This window comes from Urocitellus parryii, chromosome 14 (genome assembly GCF_045843805.1).
Source record: "Urocitellus parryii isolate mUroPar1 chromosome 14, mUroPar1.hap1, whole genome shotgun sequence".
NCBI classification, from domain to species: Eukaryota; Metazoa; Chordata; class Mammalia; order Rodentia; family Sciuridae; genus Urocitellus; species Urocitellus parryii.
In genome coordinates this window covers 55607797-55629095 of record NC_135544.1, presented here as the reverse complement: position 1 = coordinate 55629095, position 21299 = coordinate 55607797, and the positions used below count along the sequence as shown (strand labels likewise).

The 21299-nt window shown below is 50.5% G+C and overlaps 1 protein-coding gene across 2 annotated transcripts in view; it reads left to right on the top strand.

Moving 5' to 3' along the window:
- Gata4 (GATA binding protein 4) overlaps positions 1 to 13943 on the top strand; it is a 41074-nt gene extending 27131 nt beyond the window's left edge. Inside the window, exons 2-6 of one of the 2 annotated variants that reach the window (XM_026398885.2) lie at positions 6429 to 6595; positions 7370 to 7495; positions 11283 to 11370; positions 12855 to 13003; positions 13673 to 13943. In XM_026398885.2, the coding sequence (XP_026254670.2) occupies positions 6429 to 6595; positions 7370 to 7495; positions 11283 to 11370; positions 12855 to 13003; positions 13673 to 13855 (713 nt within the window). In that variant the 3' untranslated portion in view covers positions 13856 to 13943. Of the gene's footprint in view, positions 1 to 6425; positions 6596 to 7369; positions 7496 to 11282; positions 11371 to 12854; positions 13004 to 13672 lie in introns of both variants that reach the window. The other variant, XM_026398884.2, reaches the window with a different exon arrangement.
- Positions 13944 to 21299: the final 7356 nt, after the last annotated feature.

Sequence of the window (21299 nt, the reverse complement as noted above, 5' to 3'; positions counted from 1 at the left end):
ACAATCATGGCGGAGGCTCAGTGTGAGTCCTAGAGCCCCAAGACACTTCCCCTGGAGCTCCTGACTGACCCTGCCGTTCACAGGGAAAGCTGCAAGCTGTCACTATATCCCCACGTGGGGATTACTGACAGTCTTGAGATCTCATTTTGACAATGATGTGGTCTGAGAAACATTCCCTTAATAGGAGGGCTGCAGAGCATGGAAACAGATGTGCCCGCAGTTGCAGAGATCAGATGGGAAGATGGTGTGCCTGGGGCCTGCACTTCTTTTGGCCCTCCTGACAAATGTCCTGTTGTGACTGAGTCTTAAACTACAGCCAGCTGCTGCCGCTGGAGAAAGAGCTGGGCCCTGGAAAGAGTCGTGGCATCGTAGGCAGAGCCGGTGGCGTCCTGCCTGTGTGGAAGAGACTGGCTGGCCGGTGGCCTCAGTCCCAGCTCTGCCATGTGGGCTCCTGGTCCTGGCCAGACCTTATGCTTACCCACATTCCTCCGTTGCCTCTCCTCTCCTGGGCCAGTCCCAGGGCTGATCCCATTGTGACACAGACCAGGTAGGGGCAGAAGTAGATATTTGGGAGCTGTTAGACCTTTCAAGGGAGGAGCAGCTGGTCCAAAAGAGGAGAGACCAGGGCTCCCGTCAGCGACAGGCTGCACTTGCCTGCTGGAGTCTGGAAATGCTCTTGGTCTTGTAATCTGCAGGGCCTCTGCATGCCAGGGATGGTAACTCTTGGAGATGAGCTACAGATTCTTCCCCAATCGTTTGTTCTTCCTCTTCCTGTCCTCCTCTGTTTGCCTCTCTCCCTCTCCCCCTCTCCCTTCCCTTTCCTTCCTTCTTGCTTCTGATGTTTCTCTTTCCTTCAGACTGTCTTGGCTTTTTATTTTGGAGCCCGAGTCATGTTTTGGGACGTGTGTCAGGCCTGCTGGCTCCCAGGCGCATGCCTGTGTTCTGTCCTTGGCAGCCAGAAGCAGGGCCCTGGCCCGGCAGAGCGACTCCAGCGCGGCCTGGCTGCGCAGCCTCTCCTGGTCAGCTCGCTGGAGCTTCCAAAATAGGTGCTCTAACGCGGGGCTGAACCTGCGGGAGCAGGGGCCCTCCCCTCGCGGCCTCCTGTCACAGGCATCTGCCGAGCTGACAAAGCCCAGAAGACATCAGGCTCTAGTGCTGCCAGAAAAACCTCGGGATTTGTTTGCACCTCACGCCCCAGACCCAGGCGCCAGCTGCAGGGACGGATCTGGGCCTGTCAGGAGATCCAGGCCCAATCTCTGGTGAACTTTGGATGTGACGTGGGGCTAGGGTTCAGCAAGGGACATTTAGGTGGGGTTAGGGACTTTGTTCCTGAAGCCCCTTCATTCTGCAAGAAGTTCTCTGGGCAAGTGGCCTCCCTCTGCTCAGCCCAGGCAGGGTCTGACTTTTCCTAGAAGATTCCTCTCTGGGACCCCCGTGGTTCCTCCCAGTCTCTTTTGGGACACTGAATAGCTGTCAGTGGTAGTTGTCATTGTGTGTATGGATCCTCCTTCCCTGCATAGATTACAGAGTGACCTAGGACAGCAGAAATAGGGGCAGGGACTAAAGCCCAGGCCTGCTGCTGCTTGTCACAATGAATGGGATCATTTGTTGTGAGTTGTGTATTCCCGGCCCGTTGGCCTTGGGCAGAGGTTTTTGCTCCAACTTTTGTGTATGCCTATGTGTCCAACACTTGTCACGGGGCACTGTATGGCAGACACAGGGCAGATGTTTAAGCTTTAGTGCCCCCGTCAGAAACCACATCAACTCCAAAACCCAGCGTGGGAGGAGGGTCCCTCCAAAGTGGGCTCTGGCTCAAGATCCAGCTTTCCCAGCAAGTGGAATTCCCAAGTGGCATGTATGCCACAGGGTAAGACCTGGCTTGTGGCACCTGTGTGTCAGGCTGGCACACAATCACCTGGCACACAGCCAAGCTTGCTGTCCAGCAGTCAGGAGACAAATCCTGCTTTGGGGCAGTGCCCAGAGGTATTGCCAGTCGAAGCCTGGTCTCCAGTTCCCCTCTTCTCCCTCCCTTCCTCCTCTGCCTTGCCTCCTTGATCCTGACTTGCTTCCCTCTGAGAGTTCCTCTGGCAGAGTCCAAGTGGGTAGGTGTTGCCCATTTGGATGAAGGAGGTCAGAGAGAGGGGCGAGTCTGGGCCTTCGATGGTGTCAGTTCCCTGGGAAGTCAGGACTGGGATCCTCCAACCTCCTGGATTCATTTTTCTTTCAGGCTCTTGAGTGGAGTTGTCTGTCATGATTCCTATGCCCATTGCACATCGGGAGACTGGATTCATTTCCCCCTTTTAAAATAATTTTTTTTTTCCTTTTTCCAGTACTAGGGATGGAACCCAGGGCTGGATAAGCACTGAGCTATGACCCAGCCCTAAAAAAAAAATGTTTAGAGCAGGGCATGGAATGGCAGTGAGGAGTTAGATTCCATCCCTAATTCATTTTGAGCTTTTGATTGCTAAAATAATTGTTAATTGATACTTCCTGTGAGCGGCACACTATCAGTCTTGCTTCTGTTGGCTGTCTGCCTGCAGACTCAAACTGGGCCAAGCCTGGGAGCAATGTGCAGTTCTATGCATGGCCCGGATGGTTTGAGAAAAGGTCAGATTCCTAAATCTCCCAGCTCTTTTACCTATCCTCAGCCCTCCCCAAGCACCTGCACCGAGGTCTGTCCCTGATGGTCTTCCCTGCCTCCTGCCCCCTAGCCCCAGCCTCCCAACAATAATCCATCACCGTTATCTCATTGGGTGTTTGCAAAGCACTCTACAGCCATTGTTGTAAGTTTTTCCTCTTATTTGCAAAGTGCTTTACAACTGTTATTAGGAGTCTTTGCTCCCCACTGGGTGATGCTGACCCACTTCCCAGGGTTAGGCTTCCACTGCCTCCCAAGTGGTTGGACCAGTTCCCCTGATGCCTGGTGCTGGGTGGTGGGGCTGTCACCGGTCAGAGACATGCCACACCCTCACTCTTGCCCTCTGGGAAGTTCCTCCCAGTCCCCTTCCTGAGAAGGACTAAGAAGAGGTTGTTCCTACCTGAACTTTGTGCTGGCGTGGGACTCACAGCCTGCCACCTTACTTCCCCTAAGCAACAGGCTTTGAACTTTATTCTCTCCATTCTGCAGCCCAACAGAGAAATAAATATGTGTATTAGTGTCAGTGTCAGATGTAAGAGGGTAAAATTGTCCCTTCCACATTTTAGATTGGGAGCTTGGAGTGATCTGTTTTCTGGTTTTTTTTTTTTTTTTTTAATTAGATTTTTAAAAACAGGCAGGCATGGCATTGCAGAATGGTGTTTCTGAAGAAGTGAAGTCCGTATGGTCTGACAGGAAAGGCTTTTTGGTGGTAGACTTAGCTGCCATCGCAGCATTGGTGGGGTTTTATGTGCTGTTTTTCAGCTTAACACTATGGAACCAGCATTTTCTTCTATAGCTATATTGTCTTTGTAATAACAATTTAAGTTTTTAATGTAACATTTCATTGAATGAGTTGGATGGCAAGATCTTATAGTAGAACTGTGGCGGCCTCTGCAGGTTTTGGAGGTGTGTGGTGGGGAGTTGGGGGTAGGGAGCTGACCGGTGCCTTGGGGAAGCATGGTCTTCACTTCCCTGGCTGCTGCTTACCACCTGCCCTTCTGCCTGGGCTGGACATCCACACTTCCTATCCCAGACCAGCAGCATCTGCCATCAACTCCCAACTCGGATGAGGGTATATTCTGCAAATGGATTGTGTAATCCTGTTACTCGTTATTGATATTGCCCAACTAGATACTAGTATTCTGAGAGCAAGGTGCCCTCTTAGCTCCTGTGACATCTATTGGCCTGCTTAAACAGCAGATGTCTGGTAAATATTTGTCAGTGACAAATACATATTTGCCAAACTCCAATGACTTTACCTGACCAGTAAAATGGTCCTGACTGTGTAGCCCATTCTTTGAGGCAAGCTTGCAGGAGTTTGGAGGCAATCTTTGGGTTGGGTTCTTGAGGCAGGGAAGGTAGTAACCAGCAGAGAGGACACATCCCAAGATTGTTAGGTCCCTTGCAAAGATCCTGTCCCCCAGTGTAAAACAGTAAGTGTACAGAGAAGAATGGACCTCTCTTCCCCAAAGAAGAATAGACGATGGGATTTTTGACTATAGAGTTTAAATGAAGCAGAATCCGGGAAGAAGCTGGTCTGCTTGTCTTTAAAAGGAGCCAAGTGTAAATCTTTACCTGTTAGATCAACAGACTGAGATCCTTATGAATGAAATGAAAGAATGTCTGTGATTTTCTTAAAAATGACAGGATGAGGTGGAAAAGAGGGAGGAGGTTTAGAAGAGACAAGATTGGCCACAAAATGATCAGAAGCCGGATGGTCAAGTTTGTTTTTTTAATATTCTGTTCAATTCTGAATATATTTACTTTTTCTGTAATGAGGAAAAGTGGAATAAAATGCTGCACTAGGTTAGGGCTGAAAAGGCCTCAGGCAAGGTTTAAGCTGGACTGGAGAGTCCAGGTCCAATTTTGAGACTGTAGTGCCATCTAGTGTCTATTGCCAGCAGAACGCTGGTATGGCCCGCTGGTGTCCCTCCTGTCTTGGTCCAAGGTTGGTCTGTGAACCCCTGGGCCTTCTATTTCCCTCACAGGGGGCCTGGGTCTGGACAGAGCAGTCCTGACAGGCCAAAGGCAAAGGCTGTGGAGGTGGCAATGATAGCATTGGTCCAGGTGGGGGCAAGCCATGGACAGGAGTCACCTCGGAACGCATGACCTTGGTGGAGGGCCCTGAGTGTGACCCAGGTGTAAAAATAGCCTCTCGTGTGATGGCTGTGTTAGCGCCCTGGCCTGAGCAAACAGCCCCTCGCACCTGCACAGTGTTTACTTGGTGGGGACACAGCTACCTGTTTGCAGGTGCAAATGACTGTTTGTGTACCCAGAGTTGGGGGGAGGGCCCCTCATTCTCCTCCAGTCACATTCCCTTAGGGCTGGTAGCCGGGCCACTGAGTTAGTCAAATGTGCAGCCTTCGACCCAGGCTGGGCCTGAAGTGGGGAGAGATTCCACCTGGCATCCTGCCTCCCGAAGAAGTTCCCCTTTTCACTGGAGAATCCACCTTGCCTCTGGCAGCAGGACAAGGAAGATCTGAAGACCAAGGTGGCTCAGAAGAGCATGAAGTCAGTGGGACTTCTGCAGGTTCCAGCGAGAACACTGGCCTGGCCTCTGTCACCCAGGCAAGGAGCAGGGCCGTGTGAGGAACTGGTCACCCGAGAAAGGGAAGTGACCCATGACGGCAGCCTTCTGAGCCCATCTAACTGGCTCTGAGGTGCTCTTGCTGGGAATAAGCACCTTTATTTTACGTACCAGTAAATAAGGAAAGATTTCAAGGACACAGAAGATCATGCAGATGTATTAAAGTAGGGAAAATGAGAAAATACAAGTCTTTCCTGCAGAGGAATTTGAAAATTTCAAGAACTCAAGTACAAATCAATTCCCTTTGACCTAGAAATTGTACTAGTAGCCGGGCACAGTGATGCACACCTGAAATTACAGTGACTTGGGAGGCTGAGGCAGGAAGATCACAAGTTAGAGGCCAGCTTGGGCAACTTAGTGAGACCCTGTCTTAAAAAGAAAATGCAAGTACGGAGATATAGTACTGCATAAAGTAAAGGGTAGCAGCGAGTGGAGGATTCTCCTTCTAGGAGAGTATCCGAAGGAATGACCAGGAATGTACAGATTTATGTACCAAATGAGCAATATTTACAACACAAAGATTGGTGACTGGACAAAGATTAATTATTGAATGATAGTAGTTAAAAGATAGCATATACATGTGATGGACTATTACACTGTGATAAAAGGAGTTTATAAAGAATTTCTAATGTAGGAAAAAGATTCGAAGTTAAGTAGCCTGAACTCAATTACTCAAAAACATATGCCTCCTTTAAAACCTTGCACAGGATATAATAAAGCAAAATGATTGTAACACTGCATTATCTTTACAAATTTTGGTACTTTGTGATTCTCCTAATGTAAATATTTACTGTATTTGTATTCAAAGGTAAAAAAACAATCTTAAATTTGAAAGAAAAAAGGGAGAGAAGTTTGAGCAGTCCTGGGTTAGATGAGGCCCTGGGTTGAAGACTCAGAGGGAGAGGGAGCTGGGCTGAGGTCTGGATGTGCCCCTCACAGCTTTGGCAACTGGGCTTTGGCTTTCTCAAGAACGCCCTGCCAGGTCTGGGAGGGCTGGGAGTAGAAGCGCCCACTTCCCATGCAGCCTGGGACCCAGTACCCCAGGTGAAGGCAGAGTGAGGAGGAGGAGGGCAGCCACAGGTGGTCTTCCTCTCCTTTCAAGGAGAAGGCGTCTTTCTGGGCTCTAGACTCTGGGATGGAGGTCTGCTGGACATGAGCAAGGCTGTGATCCTGTGTGCTCTCTCCTGTTTCCCCACCCAGTAGACATGTTTGACGACTTCTCAGAAGGCAGAGAGTGTGTCAACTGTGGGGCCATGTCCACCCCACTCTGGAGGCGGGACGGGACCGGGCACTACCTGTGTAACGCCTGTGGCCTCTACCACAAGATGAATGGCATCAACCGGCCCCTCATTAAGCCCCAGCGCCGGCTGGTAAGCAAGTGCCAACAGTCCCTCTACCAGCCTGGGGAAGCCACCTTGCCCCTCCTTGGCACCTGGCTCCAAGGCTCTCTCCTGCGGGGGGGGGGGGGGACTCTCTGGTTTTGAATTTGGGAACTCCAGGGTGTGGGTTGAGGGGGTTAGGTGGGTGGGGAGATGGGAGCTCAAGTTCCAAGAGTGCACCAGACCATCTAGTGCAACCAGCACTGTGTGGAATAGGAAAGTGAAGCCGTGTGCAGGGCGGCCCACCCACTCAGACTTGGAGTCTCCTGACCTGTTGTCTTGAGGGCCTCCTACCCAGCCCCTGGGTTCAACCCAGAGCCTGCTTCCTTGTTTTCAGTGGATCAGTTAATAAAACCCAGAGCCTAGGAAGGCTGAGGCTCTGGTGTTCGCTCCCGACTGGCTTTTCTGTATGTTGGGGAGGGAGGAACAGGGGATAAACCCTGGGGGCCCCTTTTGAGGTCCGTCAAGTTCTTCCATGGCCCTTCCCAAACCCGGAAGCAAACATTAATTCTACTTTGGGAAGAAGCTTCTCTGTCCGCAGGGCCCGGTTTTTGGATGATGTCAAATGATAGGACTAGACCCCAGGCCTCCAGGATGCACTGCTCTTGGCTGGCACTGCAGAAGTCTTGCAGCGGCTATGAACGGAACCAACTAGTCTGAGATGGCGCCCAGGGCCGTGGTGGCCTCCTCCTGCCACCACTTAGGAAGACGAGCAGCAGCCTCTGCCTTCCACTTGGACACAGAACATTTGTTTCCTGTTTGCAGTCCGCCTCCCGCCGAGTGGGCCTCTCCTGTGCCAACTGCCAGACCACGACCACCACGTTGTGGCGCCGCAATGCTGAGGGTGAGCCCGTGTGCAACGCCTGTGGTCTCTACATGAAGCTCCACGGGGTGAGTGGACTCTGAGCCTGCCTCACCCACGCCCCACCCACTCCTGTTATGCCCCGCCCACGCCCCACCCTCTCCTGCTGTGCTCCACCCACGCCCCCCATCTCCTGCTGTGCCCTGTCCACATGCCAACATGCCCCGCCCAACGCTGCCATCTTGCAGGGACTCTGGAAGGACCAGGAGGTGTCCAGGATCTTTCATTCCCATCACTAAATTTTCACTCTTCTTTCCTTCAGACTAGACTTTTTTGTTTTTAATTTTTGTTTTTCGTTCTTAAATTAAAAAAAAGACTTACATTGGGAAAGGAATCTTCTCCACTGTGCTGGTCTCATTCAGTTTTCACATTTTAATTCCCATTTTACAGATGAGACTATATATAGTAGCAGGAAACAAAGGTGATGTTTCTGCTCAGTGGAAAAAATGTTAGCTTGTGTAAGGATAAGTGTGTGGGGCTGAGTGTGGAGGCCCACGCCTGTAATCCCAGTTACTGAGGAGGCTGAGGCGGGAGGCTGGCAAATTGCAGCTCAGCCTGGGCAGTGTAGTGAGACTGTCTCAAAATAAAATAAAACAGGCTAGGGATGTTGCTCAGTGGCAGATTGCCTTTGAGTCCAATCCCCAGTCCCTGGAGAAAACACAAATAGAACAAGTGTTTGAGGTTGGGGTGTACCACTGTGGTAGAGCGCTTGCCTCACTTGCACAAGCCCGGGGGTTGAATCCCCCATACAGGCCAGGTGGAATGGGGGGGATTGACTATTAATTTGGAAAACAAAAGTAAAACATGACTTCCACTTGTGCTTTAAACAAAAATAAATTTAGGCGATTTAAAGATACCAAATGTAGAACATCTTTGTAAGAAAATGAAAATATTGAACAACAAAATATTGTAGTGAAAATACTAGAAAAATAAAATAAATACAACAAAAATGCCAGATAATAAAACAAAAGAAATGGAAGAGGAGGTATTATGTAACATTGGGCATGGAAGAAGAATTCCTTAAGCAAGTTTTTAAAACTCTTAAGTATTTAATTGTTAAACATTTAATATTAGTGTATGGAAAATGAAGCCTAAAGAAAGTAAAAACTGATATGCACGTAATATTTCTTCAACATAAAAAGTTCCTGTGAAGCTCCTTATGTTTTGATTTGGGACAATTTCCATTATATAAAGTTGAGGTTTTTTGTTGTTTTGATTTTTAAGGCAGTGTGCAGAGCACTGTACATGGTATGGCACCATTTTTATAAATGATGAGGAAAACATCATTTATATGTAGGTGCTTATAATATGTACAGTACTTCTGGAAGAATACATAAGAAATTGGTGACTCTGGAGGCTGAGGCAGGAGGATGGAAAATTCAAGACCAGTCTGGGCAAATTAGCGAGACCCTGTCTCAAAACTAAAAAAGGATTGGGGATGTAGTTCAGTGGTAAAGCACTCTGGGGTTCGATCCCCAGTACTGAAAGCAAAAAAATCAAAGAAAAGAAAAAAGAAGAAAGTAAAATAAATAAATTGCATCATGGGGTACTCCAAGAAAAGAAATGGGTAACAGGGTAGTGAAGTGGAGCACAGTGGTAGAACATTTCTTAGTATGCGCAGGGCCCTGGATTCCATCCACAGCACTACAGAAGGAGGAAGAAGCAGGGTAAAGAGGGAGGAAGGGAGGAGAAAGGGAGGAGAACAGGTGGAAAAGGGGAGGGGAAGAAGGAGAAACGGGTTTAGAATCAGGGTTAGGGGAACATTATTTTCACTGTACACTCTGTACCTTTTACATGATCTACGTACAGATCTTTCTTGTTCAAAGGTAAACTAAAACAAAACAAAATAAAAAATAGAGCCTATAGCCTAAGAAAAGTACAGTTGGTCTTCCCCCTACTGTGCCAGACGGACAAAGGGCACAGAAAACTCACAGGAGCCAGCCAGCTAGCCATGGAACATGCACACATGCCAGGCCCACTGGGAACCAGGCAGTGTAAACTAAGGCAACCTGAGATCCCACTTTGGGCAACAATGGATGGTAAAAGCTACTGCTGGTGTGAATCTGGGGAAACAGCCACGCTCGTGTATTGTTGATTCGTATGTGAACTGCTGCACCTGTTCTTTAGGAAGCTAACCTAGCAACACTGGTTCAGGTTGAAAACACTCGAACCTTTGCACATAGCTGCTCCACTGTTGGGAAAACAGCTTATAAAAAATCAAAGAACCACTACATGATAACATTTGAACCATTCATTGCTGTCTTCTTTGTAGTGGCAAAAACTAGTTTAAAAACTTCAGAGCCCCATAAAGAGTGATTGAATAAATTATGGGACAACCCTATAATGAGCAATATTGGGTAGAAGTGTAAAGATAATAAAGCCATGTATCTTGATCTGAAAATGAAAACACACACTGCAAGTATTATGTATAGCATGACCCCGTATTATAGGGGCTGGGGGACCATCTATGACCTCGCAGATAGAGATGGCGGAAGGGGCCGGTCGCTGTGGAGGCCCAGGAGGTGATGGGGGGGGACGACACCTGCCTGCTGTGACCCCAGGTCACATAGGTTGTTGTCTCTCTCTCATAGCCGGTCCATGTTCGTGTCTTTGCAGTGGTACTTGCTTTTCTTTCCATGTCTGCAGGTGTGGCCTTTATTAGTTCTACGTGGCAGATGAGCATAGAGTAGACCAGGGATAGCAGATTGGTTTTGGCTTCAGAGAGAGCAGATGTAGGGAAGGCACAGGATCTAAAGATACTGGAAAGGTGCCCTTGGGCCTTTGCTAGCCCAGAACACTTGCTTAGGCCCCTGTGAGGGCTCAAGGGTGTGACTCTACCAGTCACGGCTTGCTCCAGCACCGGGTGCACCTGGTGCTGTCCTTTTTTTTTTCTTCTTTCTTTTCTATTTTTTTTTAAAGAAGGAGGGAAGGGGAGAGAGAGAGAGAATTTTAATATTTATTTTTTAGTTTTCGGCAGACACAACATCTTTGTATGTGGTGCTGAGGATCGGACCTGGGCTGCACGCATGCCAGGCAAGCGCACTACCGCTTGAGCCACATCCCCAGCCCCTGGTGCTGTCCTCGCACAGTTCTCGGGGACCTGGCCATAGCATTGTCTCTCTGGTGTCACCTGTGCACTCCCCTCCACCCGTGCAGTCCATCACCAGCTCCAGTAGGACTGCAGGGCAGAGCTAGTGTGACGGGTGCCCGTGTCTCCACTCCTAGCGCTACCCCAGCTCTGTTTTCTTGGTGTCTTAATTACTAGCACCCCTTCCTATTTCTGCAGTGTCCTGGTGGGGTGACCAGGGCTTTTGGACATTCTGTTCCTGCTGCCTAAAACACCTGCCCTAGTGCCTCCTGGGTGTCTCATTCTCAGTGAAGCCCTCCTCGAATACCTCATGCCTCTCTTCTCCAGCCCAGGACACAATATACTGTTTCCTCTGTTTTCCCACGTCACTAACAGAGTCCTGTGGTTTTTCCGCATCTCTCTTTCCCACTAAATGGAACTTCTGGTGGGAGGGAACTGAGTCATTTTCTAGTTCTCCAGGGTCTAGCAAAATACCCACCATAAAACATTAAATTTTTTTTTTTCTGATGCTGGGGGTCAAATCCAGGACTTCCTGCGTGCGAGGTAAGCACTCTACCCCAGGCTGCAGCCCTCAGTGTGTTTTTAAAAGTAGATTTGATTCCTTTCTCCGAGGAGTCCCAGGGGCCTGGGTGCCCAGCCTGGGTTTGCAGAAGGTTGCTTAGGTGTCACCTTCCTGCAGTGCAAGGGTGTGCAAGGGTGTGCACATGTATTGATTTGTGACCCTCTAGGTCCCCAGGCCTCTCGCGATGCGGAAAGAGGGGATTCAAACCAGAAAACGGAAGCCCAAGAACCTGAATAAATCCAAGACAGCAGCAGGTGAGGCACAGAGCTCTGCTGGGTGAAGGGCCAGGAGCCCCGGGGTGTGTGAGGAGCACCTCTCCTGGGTCAGGCCGGGCCAGCCTGGGCTGCCAAGGGGTGTGACAGCGCCACTCATCCTTGGCTCTTGAGCACACAATGAATAAAGTTGCCATGGTACATAGTGGGAGCTTTCGGAGCTGGCTCAACTCTAGCTGGGGTCTGATGGCCATCAACTGCGATGGCCAGTGGGACCAGTGGAGGGCCTGAGGCAGAGAGGAGCATGTTGTTTGGTTCCTTTGTCTTTGATGCTGTGGCCAGCCCAGAACTCAATCCCTTTAGCTTCCTGAGAAGGACCAGGATCCTCTTAGTCTCTTTCTCTACATATTGATCTATGTCTAGGTGTCATTATGTCACCTGGTGCTTTGGACTTCAGGAAGCTCTTTTGTCAACAGTGTCTCAGTGATCCACTCGGGATCCCAGAGAAACTGTTTATTAACGCCATCTTTCTAATGAGCCCACAGACTCAGAGAGGGCACTGACTTAGATAGAGTTACACCACAGCTATTCATGGGTAGAACTGAAATTAAAGCCTAAGTCTTCACACACCAGGGTTAATAGTCCGTTCAATATAACATTCCGCCTCTTAATTCCTAAATTAGCAAGGAGGGTCACTAATGTCCCCTGTGCAGGCATTCCCTACGCCACATGGCTACCAAGTTAAGGATCTGACAGGTCAGTGCTGCAGTTGCAGAGAAGATAAATTGGCTGATATGATGAGGAGCTTCTCTTCTCTTCTGCAGCATGACAGTCAGATAAATTGCCATTTCCCCCACTGAGGACATGATGGGAATTCTACTTTCTAGATTCACCATTGGCTCACTCCTTCTGGCAGAGATACTTCCTGTTGAATCCCCTGCTTCACACCCATGGTCCCCGTGTCTCCCTCCTCCCTGCTGCCTGGAGCTGCAGCCCTGCCCCGGCATCACCTCCCTTCCTCGCACGCAGCCACATGGGCACAGCAAGCGTTCAGTTCAGCCATAAAATCCCCTCTCCAAATTCCAGACCCAGGAAGACGGGTTTGGCCGTTGGACCTACCCTGAACCCACACAGGGCCATTTATGCTGATCAGTACGACTGTTCGAGTTTTGCTGTAGCGAAATTAATGAATCTGATTGTGGGTCGTTGTCCCAGATGCCTCTGGAGATAGTCTATAGTATACGGTGTTGGCACTTTTTGAAATCCAGATCTTAAATTCTAAAACACGTGGCCTCAAGGGTATGGAATGTGGGGGGAGAGGACGAGCTTGTCATTTGGAAGAGTCCCCTTGGAATAGGACACTTCTGCTCCATTTTGAGAATGGTGCCCTCCACTGATATGGACCCCAGCTTCTCTCCCTGGCAAATGTAAATAAAGCCATTATCAGAGACTGTCCGGCTCTCTCAAAGGGCCACTCTTCCAGTTCCCTGCCCTGAGCTGTGCCTCCTGGCTCCGCCCTGTTCCAGGTCCTTCCGGCAGTGAGAGCCTTCCTCCCACCAGCAGTGCTTCCAGCAGCTCCAGCAGCACCACCACCACCAACAGCGAGGAGATGCGCCCCATCAAGACAGAGCCCGGCTTGTCATCTCACTATGGGCACAGCAGCTCCATGTCCCAGGTACCCTGTGGGCGGGGCGGCAGGGCTGCACGGGGGAGTGGACTCCAGACCCTGGGTGCAGCATGAGCTGCCCCCAGACCTGCAGACGGGCAGCAGGAGCAGCCCCTATGGGGCTACCAAAGCCCTGCCCCTGAGCCCTCCGATGGCTTATCAAGCCACAGCGTTTGGATACAGCTGTAGCACACACAGCTGGCCCTCTGTGCCATGGCCTTTGTAGACAAGGAGAAGGTGCCCAGATGCTGGCACCCAGATGGGAAAGAAGGACCCTGCTGGCTGGGCACAGGCTGGGAAGCTGCAGAGGGCAGGGTGGGTGCAGACATCAGGCAGGGTGCTGTTTTCACAAGGTCCCTCTTTGGGTTTTTTGGTACTGGAGATGCCATTTAGCAGTGCTTGTTCCCCTGGGCCACATCCCAGCCCTTCTTGTTTTGAGAGACAGGGCCTTACCAAGTTGCTTAGAGCCTTGCTAAGTTCCTGAGGCTGGCCTCGAGCTCTCAGTCCTCCTTTCTCAGCCTCTTGAGTTACTAGGGTCACAGGCTGCTCAGGCCAGGTTTCTCCTTGGATGACATGATGGGGTCAGTGTGTCCCAGCCTACCTTGACCAGTCCCTCCTCTGGTCCCCGTGAGCCCTCAGGCACATCCCCCTGGCCTCATGGTGCTTTCTGCCTTGCAGACCTTCTCCGTCAGTGCTGTGTCTGGCCACGGGCCCTCCATCCACCCGGTCCTCTCTGCCCTGAAGCTCTCCCCACAAGGCTACGCATCTCCTGTCAGCCAGTCACCACAGGCCAGCTCCAAGCAGGACTCTTGGAACAGTCTGGTCTTGGCTGACAGTCACGGGGACATAATCACTGCCTAATCTCTCCTCCTTCCCTCCTCAAATTCCTGCACGGACCTGGGACCTGGGGGCCCCCTCTGCCTGGGAAGGACTCCAGAGCAACTGGGAAGAAACTTGAAGTCGACAATTGGTTCTGAGAAGTGGGAGTTGGATTTTCTCAGATGCCTTTTCAAGGTGGGGTCTGGAAAGAGCCCACTCTCTGCACTCTGACACAGACTAGCCCACCCTTCACGGCAGGCACAATAAGTCTCTTCCATGGAGTTGGCGACTTCTTTCTCATTCCCTGTCCCACCTGGCCCCGCCCCTGACAGAGACAAGATGTCCCTCTCCCCTGCTTCCCAATGCTGTGGCCCAAAGTGGTGGCTTTACCATTGTGTTCCCAGCACTGGGGCTCTACGGGCAGCTGATGGGGCAGGGCTCTGGGACCCCCGCTACAGCCTGAACAGGGCAACTGCTTGATGTGTATTGAATGTGACAGGCCCCTTTGGGCAGCCTCAGCCCTTGCCCAACACTCCCCTTGAGGCACTGCACATCCCTGCATCCCCATGGCTGATCTGAGTCCAGTAGCACTGGGTGCTGTGCAGAGGTGACTGAACGCATCCCGGGAAATGGAAGAGAGACCTGCACCCCTGCACCGCGTGGCGTCATCAGATAGCCGTTGGGCAGTGCTGCCGCCCCCAGTCCATTCCCTGCTGAGGGCTCTGCTCCTTCTCTTCTCCCACCAGGGCCTGTGACATAGAAATCCCTTCTGCTGTCCTGAGCGATCCGGCTCTGTCTTCAGCCCGATCATGCCTCTCCTTTGCCAAAACGTAGTGTAGCCGAAGGGCAGACCTCAGCATCCTCCGTTCACCGCATCCACGCAGAGGGGTACTGAGAAGGGACAGAGGTCCTGCTGCTAAACTAACGGGCGAACACTCATCCTCGAGGTCCTCCGGGGAGTGCACCTGGGGGGGGCGTCCTGCTCGGGACTCCAGCTTGCTTGCTCTCTGAGCCTGTGGACGGTGGCCTGGCCAAGTCACCAGCACCTGGACCTGCATTCTTTCCCTGGCAGGAACCTTCTGTCTGGGAGATGAGAAGCCAGAGAGTTTGCAAGATCAACACAAAGCAAACAACAAAACTGGCCGAAAGAAAGAGGATGGCTATAAGAAGACTCTGAGGGTGGGCCTCGAAGGGACATGCAGCCCCCAGCTGTTCTGGATTGGCCTCCTCCGGCCACGCTGGGCTCCCAAAGACTTCCTCCCTGTCCTCGTTATCCGCAGAGCCGCCGCTGACCGTGGCCTCACTCCGTCCACCCCAGACTCCCAGCCCCACCCCAGCCCTCCTGGCTGTAGCAGAGTACCTTTGAACCAAGATTCTGTTTTAATCATCATTTAACACTTTTCCTCCCTGAAGGCTGCCCCTCCATTCCCTCCTGACCCACCAACCTGGTAACATTGTCTTAAGGTGGAATGGCTATAAAATCAGTATTTAACTAATAAATTTATCTGTATCCCTCTTGCCCTCTCCCCCTCAGGCTCTTTATGGGAGGGCCCGAGCTGTTTTCTTTTTCAGGGGAGCACAATGGCCTCAGGTGATCCCCTCCCAGCTGCTTCCACCCAGTGTCTTTCATCTGGGTTGGCAGTCCCACCTCTGGGTGGCCGCAGGGGCCAAGGGTGCTGTCCCAACCCTGGTACTCACAGGCGGTCTGGCTGCAGTGTCCTAGGGCAGGGCTGGACCAACTGCTAACCCAAGCTCCTCCGTCTTCGCCTTCTTAGGAGACAACAGTTGTCGCCCTGGTCATAGGGGCGCTGTTAGAGCCCCTCAGACCCTGGGAGAGCAGGTGCTCTCCCTAGCACCATCCTCCTGGACTCAGCTGTGTCTTAGAGGGGAGCCCTGAGAGCTCCTGCCGTCTGCTGCTCTTCCTGGGGGGTATGATCCAAACAGGCCCCAAGAGGGCAAACGACGCCCGCGGAGAGGAGACTGAAGCACTGCCGGCTCCATCCAGGTGGCCTCTCCTCCTTTGGCAGTGGGGTTGTTTTTTCATCTTACCAGTATGTGGGGAGGGGAGAAAGGTTCCCAGGCCACCCGATTCAGCCCCCTAGGGATGGGATGGCCACGCAGATGGCCATCAGAATGGTCCTACATCTCACCTGGCTTTTGCCAAACCTCCTGGGCAGTTGGAATCATTTAACTTTTCATAGCAACCTAAATATTTTCCAGCAGGTAAGAAACAAAAACAAAACAACAATGACAACCAGAAATCCACTTATAACAGTTCTTTTTTTTTTTTCTTTTTGTATCAGGGATTGAAACCCAAGGTGCTTAACCACTGAGCCACTTCCCCCAGCTCTTTTTTAATATTTAGAGACAGGGTCTCATTAAGTTGCTTAGGGCCTCATTAAGTTGCTGAGGCTGGTTTTGAACTTCTTGCAATCCTCCTGCCTCAGTCTCCCAAGCCACTGGGATTACAGGCATGCACCACTGTGCCTAGCAACAACCATTCTTCTATGTGACACCGTGAGCTCTTAAACTTGCTGTGCATTCATCAGGCCTATCCAGTGAGCTTCTTCCCCAAGGATGAGTACCAGATAACCTGAGTAACTGGGTAGATTGGAGCCGGGTGCAGTGGCACACACCTGTAATCCCAGGCTGAAGCAGGAGGGTGACAAGTTGGAGGCCAGCCTCAGCAACTTAAGGAGACCCTATTTCAAAATAATAAAAGGACTGGGGATGTAGGGGAAAAAATTAAAATAAGCTAGATTCAAAGCCAAAAGCTACCCTGGTGGCAGAAAGCACATGATTTTTATGATTAGATCTTTTCTTAAACAATTGGGCCACTTCCCTTCAGTAATGACTTTCAAATCAAAATTCCATAGGATAGCAGAAGATCACCTCGTTCCTAATCCAGTTACAAGTGGTACCCACCGAAATAGGATACCACAGTCTCTTGGCTCCCCAGACTGCCTGCTTCCCCAAACCAAATACATCCTAGGGTAGGGGAACTGCCACCAAAGAGACAGTATAAAAGAAGCCACCTCCAGAGAGTTGGAACATGGCTGGGGGGAGAGGAGAGTGGGGATTGTAAAAATAGCATCATTAGGATGAAAGGCTTTCTAGTGGGGCGATAAAGCAGCCCACGAGTGCGTATCTATGGAAGAAACCCCTCATGTCACCCCTGGTCATACTCTGGCTGTGATAGAATCTTTTTAAGCCCAGGGTAAGTCATTTTCCAGTTATAGAGCATTAATCCTGACATTCGGATGCTCTTAAGAGGGATAAGCCATAGCTCGTCAGCTGTCATTGTGCACCACACAGAGCAGGGATCTATTAGGATGAACCCCCACCCCAGACCCCCAGACTTTGACGTGCTGACTGTGTCAGCTTTTCATCACTAGGACAAAATGCCTGAGATCTTTAACATCAAGAGTAGGGGTTTCTTTTGGCTCACAGTTTTGGAGTTCCAGTCTAAGACCGGGTAGACCCATGGCTTCGGGCCTCTGGTTGGCAATGGCGGGGAGCACGTGGAGGAGCAAACAGCTCATTTCATCTCCAGGACACCAAGGGGACAGGAAGAGGCCAAGGCCCCCATGACCTAAGGACCTCCCTAGGGCTCCCCTCCTGAGGTCCCACTGTCCCCCAGTGGCACCACCATGAGGACCAAGACTTTTTTAACACCCACACCTTTCGGGGGTCATTCAAGGTGCCAACTATAGCACTGACTTGTGCACTGTTTGTGAAACACAACCATTGGAGTGACCGTGGATGTTCTGAGGGTGTTTTGTTTTGTTTTTGAATCCTATTGTGACATTGGGAATGACTCTTCAGATTGCCCCTGAAATGCCATCATTCCACAATCATGCAAATGTGTCTTGTCCCATAACAAGGACCAGCCTCAAGAGCATCCAGGTACAGCTTGGGAAGCGCTCTCTTCAGGCACCTGTCCCTCTGGTCTGCCTGCCCCTCAGGGTGTCACTCTCATCCAGTTACTGAGGCTTCTCTCCCTTAGCCTCCAGGGGCCCAAGGCCACCCTGTAAGCTCTGGCTCCCCTGTGACTTCTGTGTTTCTCTGATGGCTGCGGCAGGGGCATTTGCAAGGAGGCTATTGATTTGAAAATGACAGGGAACCAAGTGCAAAGCCAAGAGGACATTAGAAGCCTAATCTTCCGAGTCCAGTTCCGCTGGCCTGTGCCTTGCTACCTCATCCCTGGGCTGGCACCCCCCAGGACTGAGGGTTTAGTTTTCCAGAGCAGTGCAGCACAGCTGTGCCCTCTGTCATCAAGAACGTGGAGGGATCATGAAATGCCTGTGGGCACCCTGGGCTGGTGAAGAGACCCAGGTGAGGAGGTCTTCAGGTAGGTGCAGGAGGCAGGTGGTAGATGAGGCCCTCACCTACAAACCACTGGATTCCTAAGAGTCTGTAACTGGGCACAACAGAAGTTCCAGCCAGCTCAGGTCATGGGAAGTCAGTGCTTCCTGGTCAGTGAATCTCTCTGAGCATCAGGAGTTAACTGGGCCAGCTCTGCACTGGGGGCCATGCTTGCAGGCTGTGTTACTAGTTTCCTCTGCTGCCTGGTCTAGAAGATGAATTTGCTCAAGTGAAATGAACCATAATTAGAGATGTAAACATTTTGAGATTGAGCTTCTCTCCTCTGTCCTTTGGCTTTGGAACTCAATTTAAAAAAATGGAAAACACCTGTCATTTCTAGGGTTCTTAATTATCTGAAGCTGTCTATCTGGGATGGAAGACAGATGGGTGAGGAAAGACAGAGACAGTCCACATGGGCTGAGGACCAGGACTCTGTCGAGCACAGCAGTAGGTTGTGCCGTCTACAATGACTTCCAATCAAGGAGTTGCTGCATTAGTCAAAGAATTCACAGGTGGGGCTGCAGTGGGATGGCAGGAAACACTTTCAGGAGGTCAGCCCCTCGTCCCCATCTTTATGACATCCTCAAATGCCATCTGTATACCTTGCCTTGGAGAATTCCTTATAGTGGTCTCCAGTCTCATCAGAGTTCCCCTTGCTGGGCACACCATCACCATGGTCCCCAAGTCTTGAACAGTTCTAGCTATATAATCATTTGGGTTTACCTCATTTTTCACCCATCAGAAACCACTATGCGTGAATTGCACCTCAAATTTCTTTTTTCTTTCTTTTTTTTTTTTTTGTGGTGCTGGGGATTGAACCCAGGGCCTTGTGCATGGAAGGCAAGCACTGTATCAACTGAGCTATATCCCCAGCCCACACCTCAATTTTCAAAAGAACAAAAACTGTAACTGTTCATCTCTGCTAACGGGTACCAGAGGGCCAGTCACTGAGCTCAGTTCTCGCCGAAGGCAAGGCATTAGTGGATGGTCTTGCGATAGATACTAAATGGATGGTTACTTCGGGGCTTTTAGACTATTTAAAATGGCTTGTGGTTTCCTAATGAGTGAATCTCCGGGTCCCCCACACTTAGGACAGTTTCTATATCCGTACCCATCTGTGTGCTGTGGCCTCCTCAGGAGCAGGGCAAGGGAAGCACTAGTGAGGGCCCCAAACTGGGAAATCTGAAAGCTGCTTTCTAGTCCATGTGTGGCCACAGGCCAGCTGTGTGGCTTTGGGCACCTCAGCCTCCTTGTCTATAAATGTTTTGCCCTGGAATTCTGTAAGGCATCTTGGGGCCTAATCCATCTGTGACAGTAAATGACATAAACTTGTCCTTGCCAAATCTGCTATGGCACAAAGGGGCACATATCACATTTCCTTTTGGTACCTGCCATGCTATGGATATGGTCAGAAGATGACAAATATTCTCCAGAGTCACACTGGATTAGATGTAGTGTCCATGCCTAAGAAGTCACAGGAAGGTGACTTGCCTCTCCCTGTGGGTCCTTGGCACAGAGGAAACCTCAGAACCTGAGATTTGAATGTGCTCCTTCTAGAGTCTAGGTATTGGTGCAATGCAGGTGAAAAGTACAACCTTTCCTGTTAGATTTTATGATGCTAACAGAAATCTTAAAAATTATTATTTTTTATTTTTGAGAATTAGGGGGTTGGACTCAGGGGCACTTGATCACTGAGCCACATCCCTATCTTGTATTTTATTTAGAGACAGGGTCTCACTGAGTTGCTTGGTGCCACACCGTTGCTGAAGCTGGCTTTGAACTTGTGATGTTCCTGCCTCTGTCTCTGGAGCCACTGGGATACAGGTGTGTGCCACTGTGCCCAGCTTGATATTTCAAGAAGTCACCTGGAAACTGCACTCTGAGTGTCACAGTTGTTGCTAGTCAGAACCTTCCGTAAACAACCTGAGAGAGCAGGCTGCGTGTCACTTAGCCACATTTAGTTTGAGGCCCCAACAGAATTCTATCATTTGGCCCATGTTTGTCACCATCCTTGTTCTAAATGCCCTGCAAATAAGAGAAATTTGACATCAGTGAGAAGCTGATGAAGAAAAGCCCATAGGCCCTGGAAAGGAATCCCCTCAAAGGAAGCCGGGGGGACATTTTTGGGTCTGCGACGGCCACGCTGAAGAGGAAGCACCCTGGGGCTTAGTTCAGTGATTTCTGAAAACTACCCAAGGCCCTTGGCATTCTCCCTCACTCCCCAGCTGCGCTGACAGGTTTGGGAGGGTGGCAGTTACAACCTGGAATAGTAGGAGGCCTGCTGCAGGATTCCCAGGACAAAATATTCAGGGTCAGTCATTTCTGCAATTTGGGGCAGTGCTTTCTTTTGTCTTTAATGTGGTGGGGGGGCGGTCACAGACTTCTCTGTAAATGTGCAAAAACTGTGTTCACGTTCCCCCCAAAGGTAAACATAGCTTGCAATTTTGCACACCACTCAGCATTTTAGGGTCATGTGTGTGAATTCTGGAAGCTTCTCCATACTCCCCTGGTTAAGAACCCCTGCTGGGGCTGGGGATGTGGCTCAAGCGGTAGCGCGCTCGCCTGGCATGCGTAAGGCACTGGGTTCGATCCTCAGCAGCACATAAAACAAATAAAGATATTGTGTCCACCCAAAACTTAAAAAAAGAACCCCTGCTCTGAGGCCCTGGTGCCCTCCAGGGCTGCAAGGTCATGTCTGTCACCCGAACATTGCAAGTTTGTCTATGGTGCCCTAGACAAGCTGGGCCCAGAATAAATCTTGATGTTTAGTTATAGAGCCGAGCAATCAAACCTTCCCAGGGCAGTCGTCAAAGCCCCTGAAGCTGCTCTTGGCTCCAGGATTGTCTTGCAGCCTAAAATCTACCTGTGGGCACAGTTCTCCAATGACAGGGCTGGAGGACTGTTCAATACCTTCCTTCCAGGAAGTAGAGGTATGGACTCTGTGAGAGTTCAGTGGGGTTACAGGAGACAAGCTACTAGGACTTTCAATAGCTGAAACAAAACAGAACAAAAACTGAATCCTGCTAAGGAAAAGGAAGCCCAGAGCCGGGATGCTGCCTTATTTACAGACTGTGGGAGCTTCAGAGATCATCTGAGGGTCCAAACTTCTTGTACCACCACG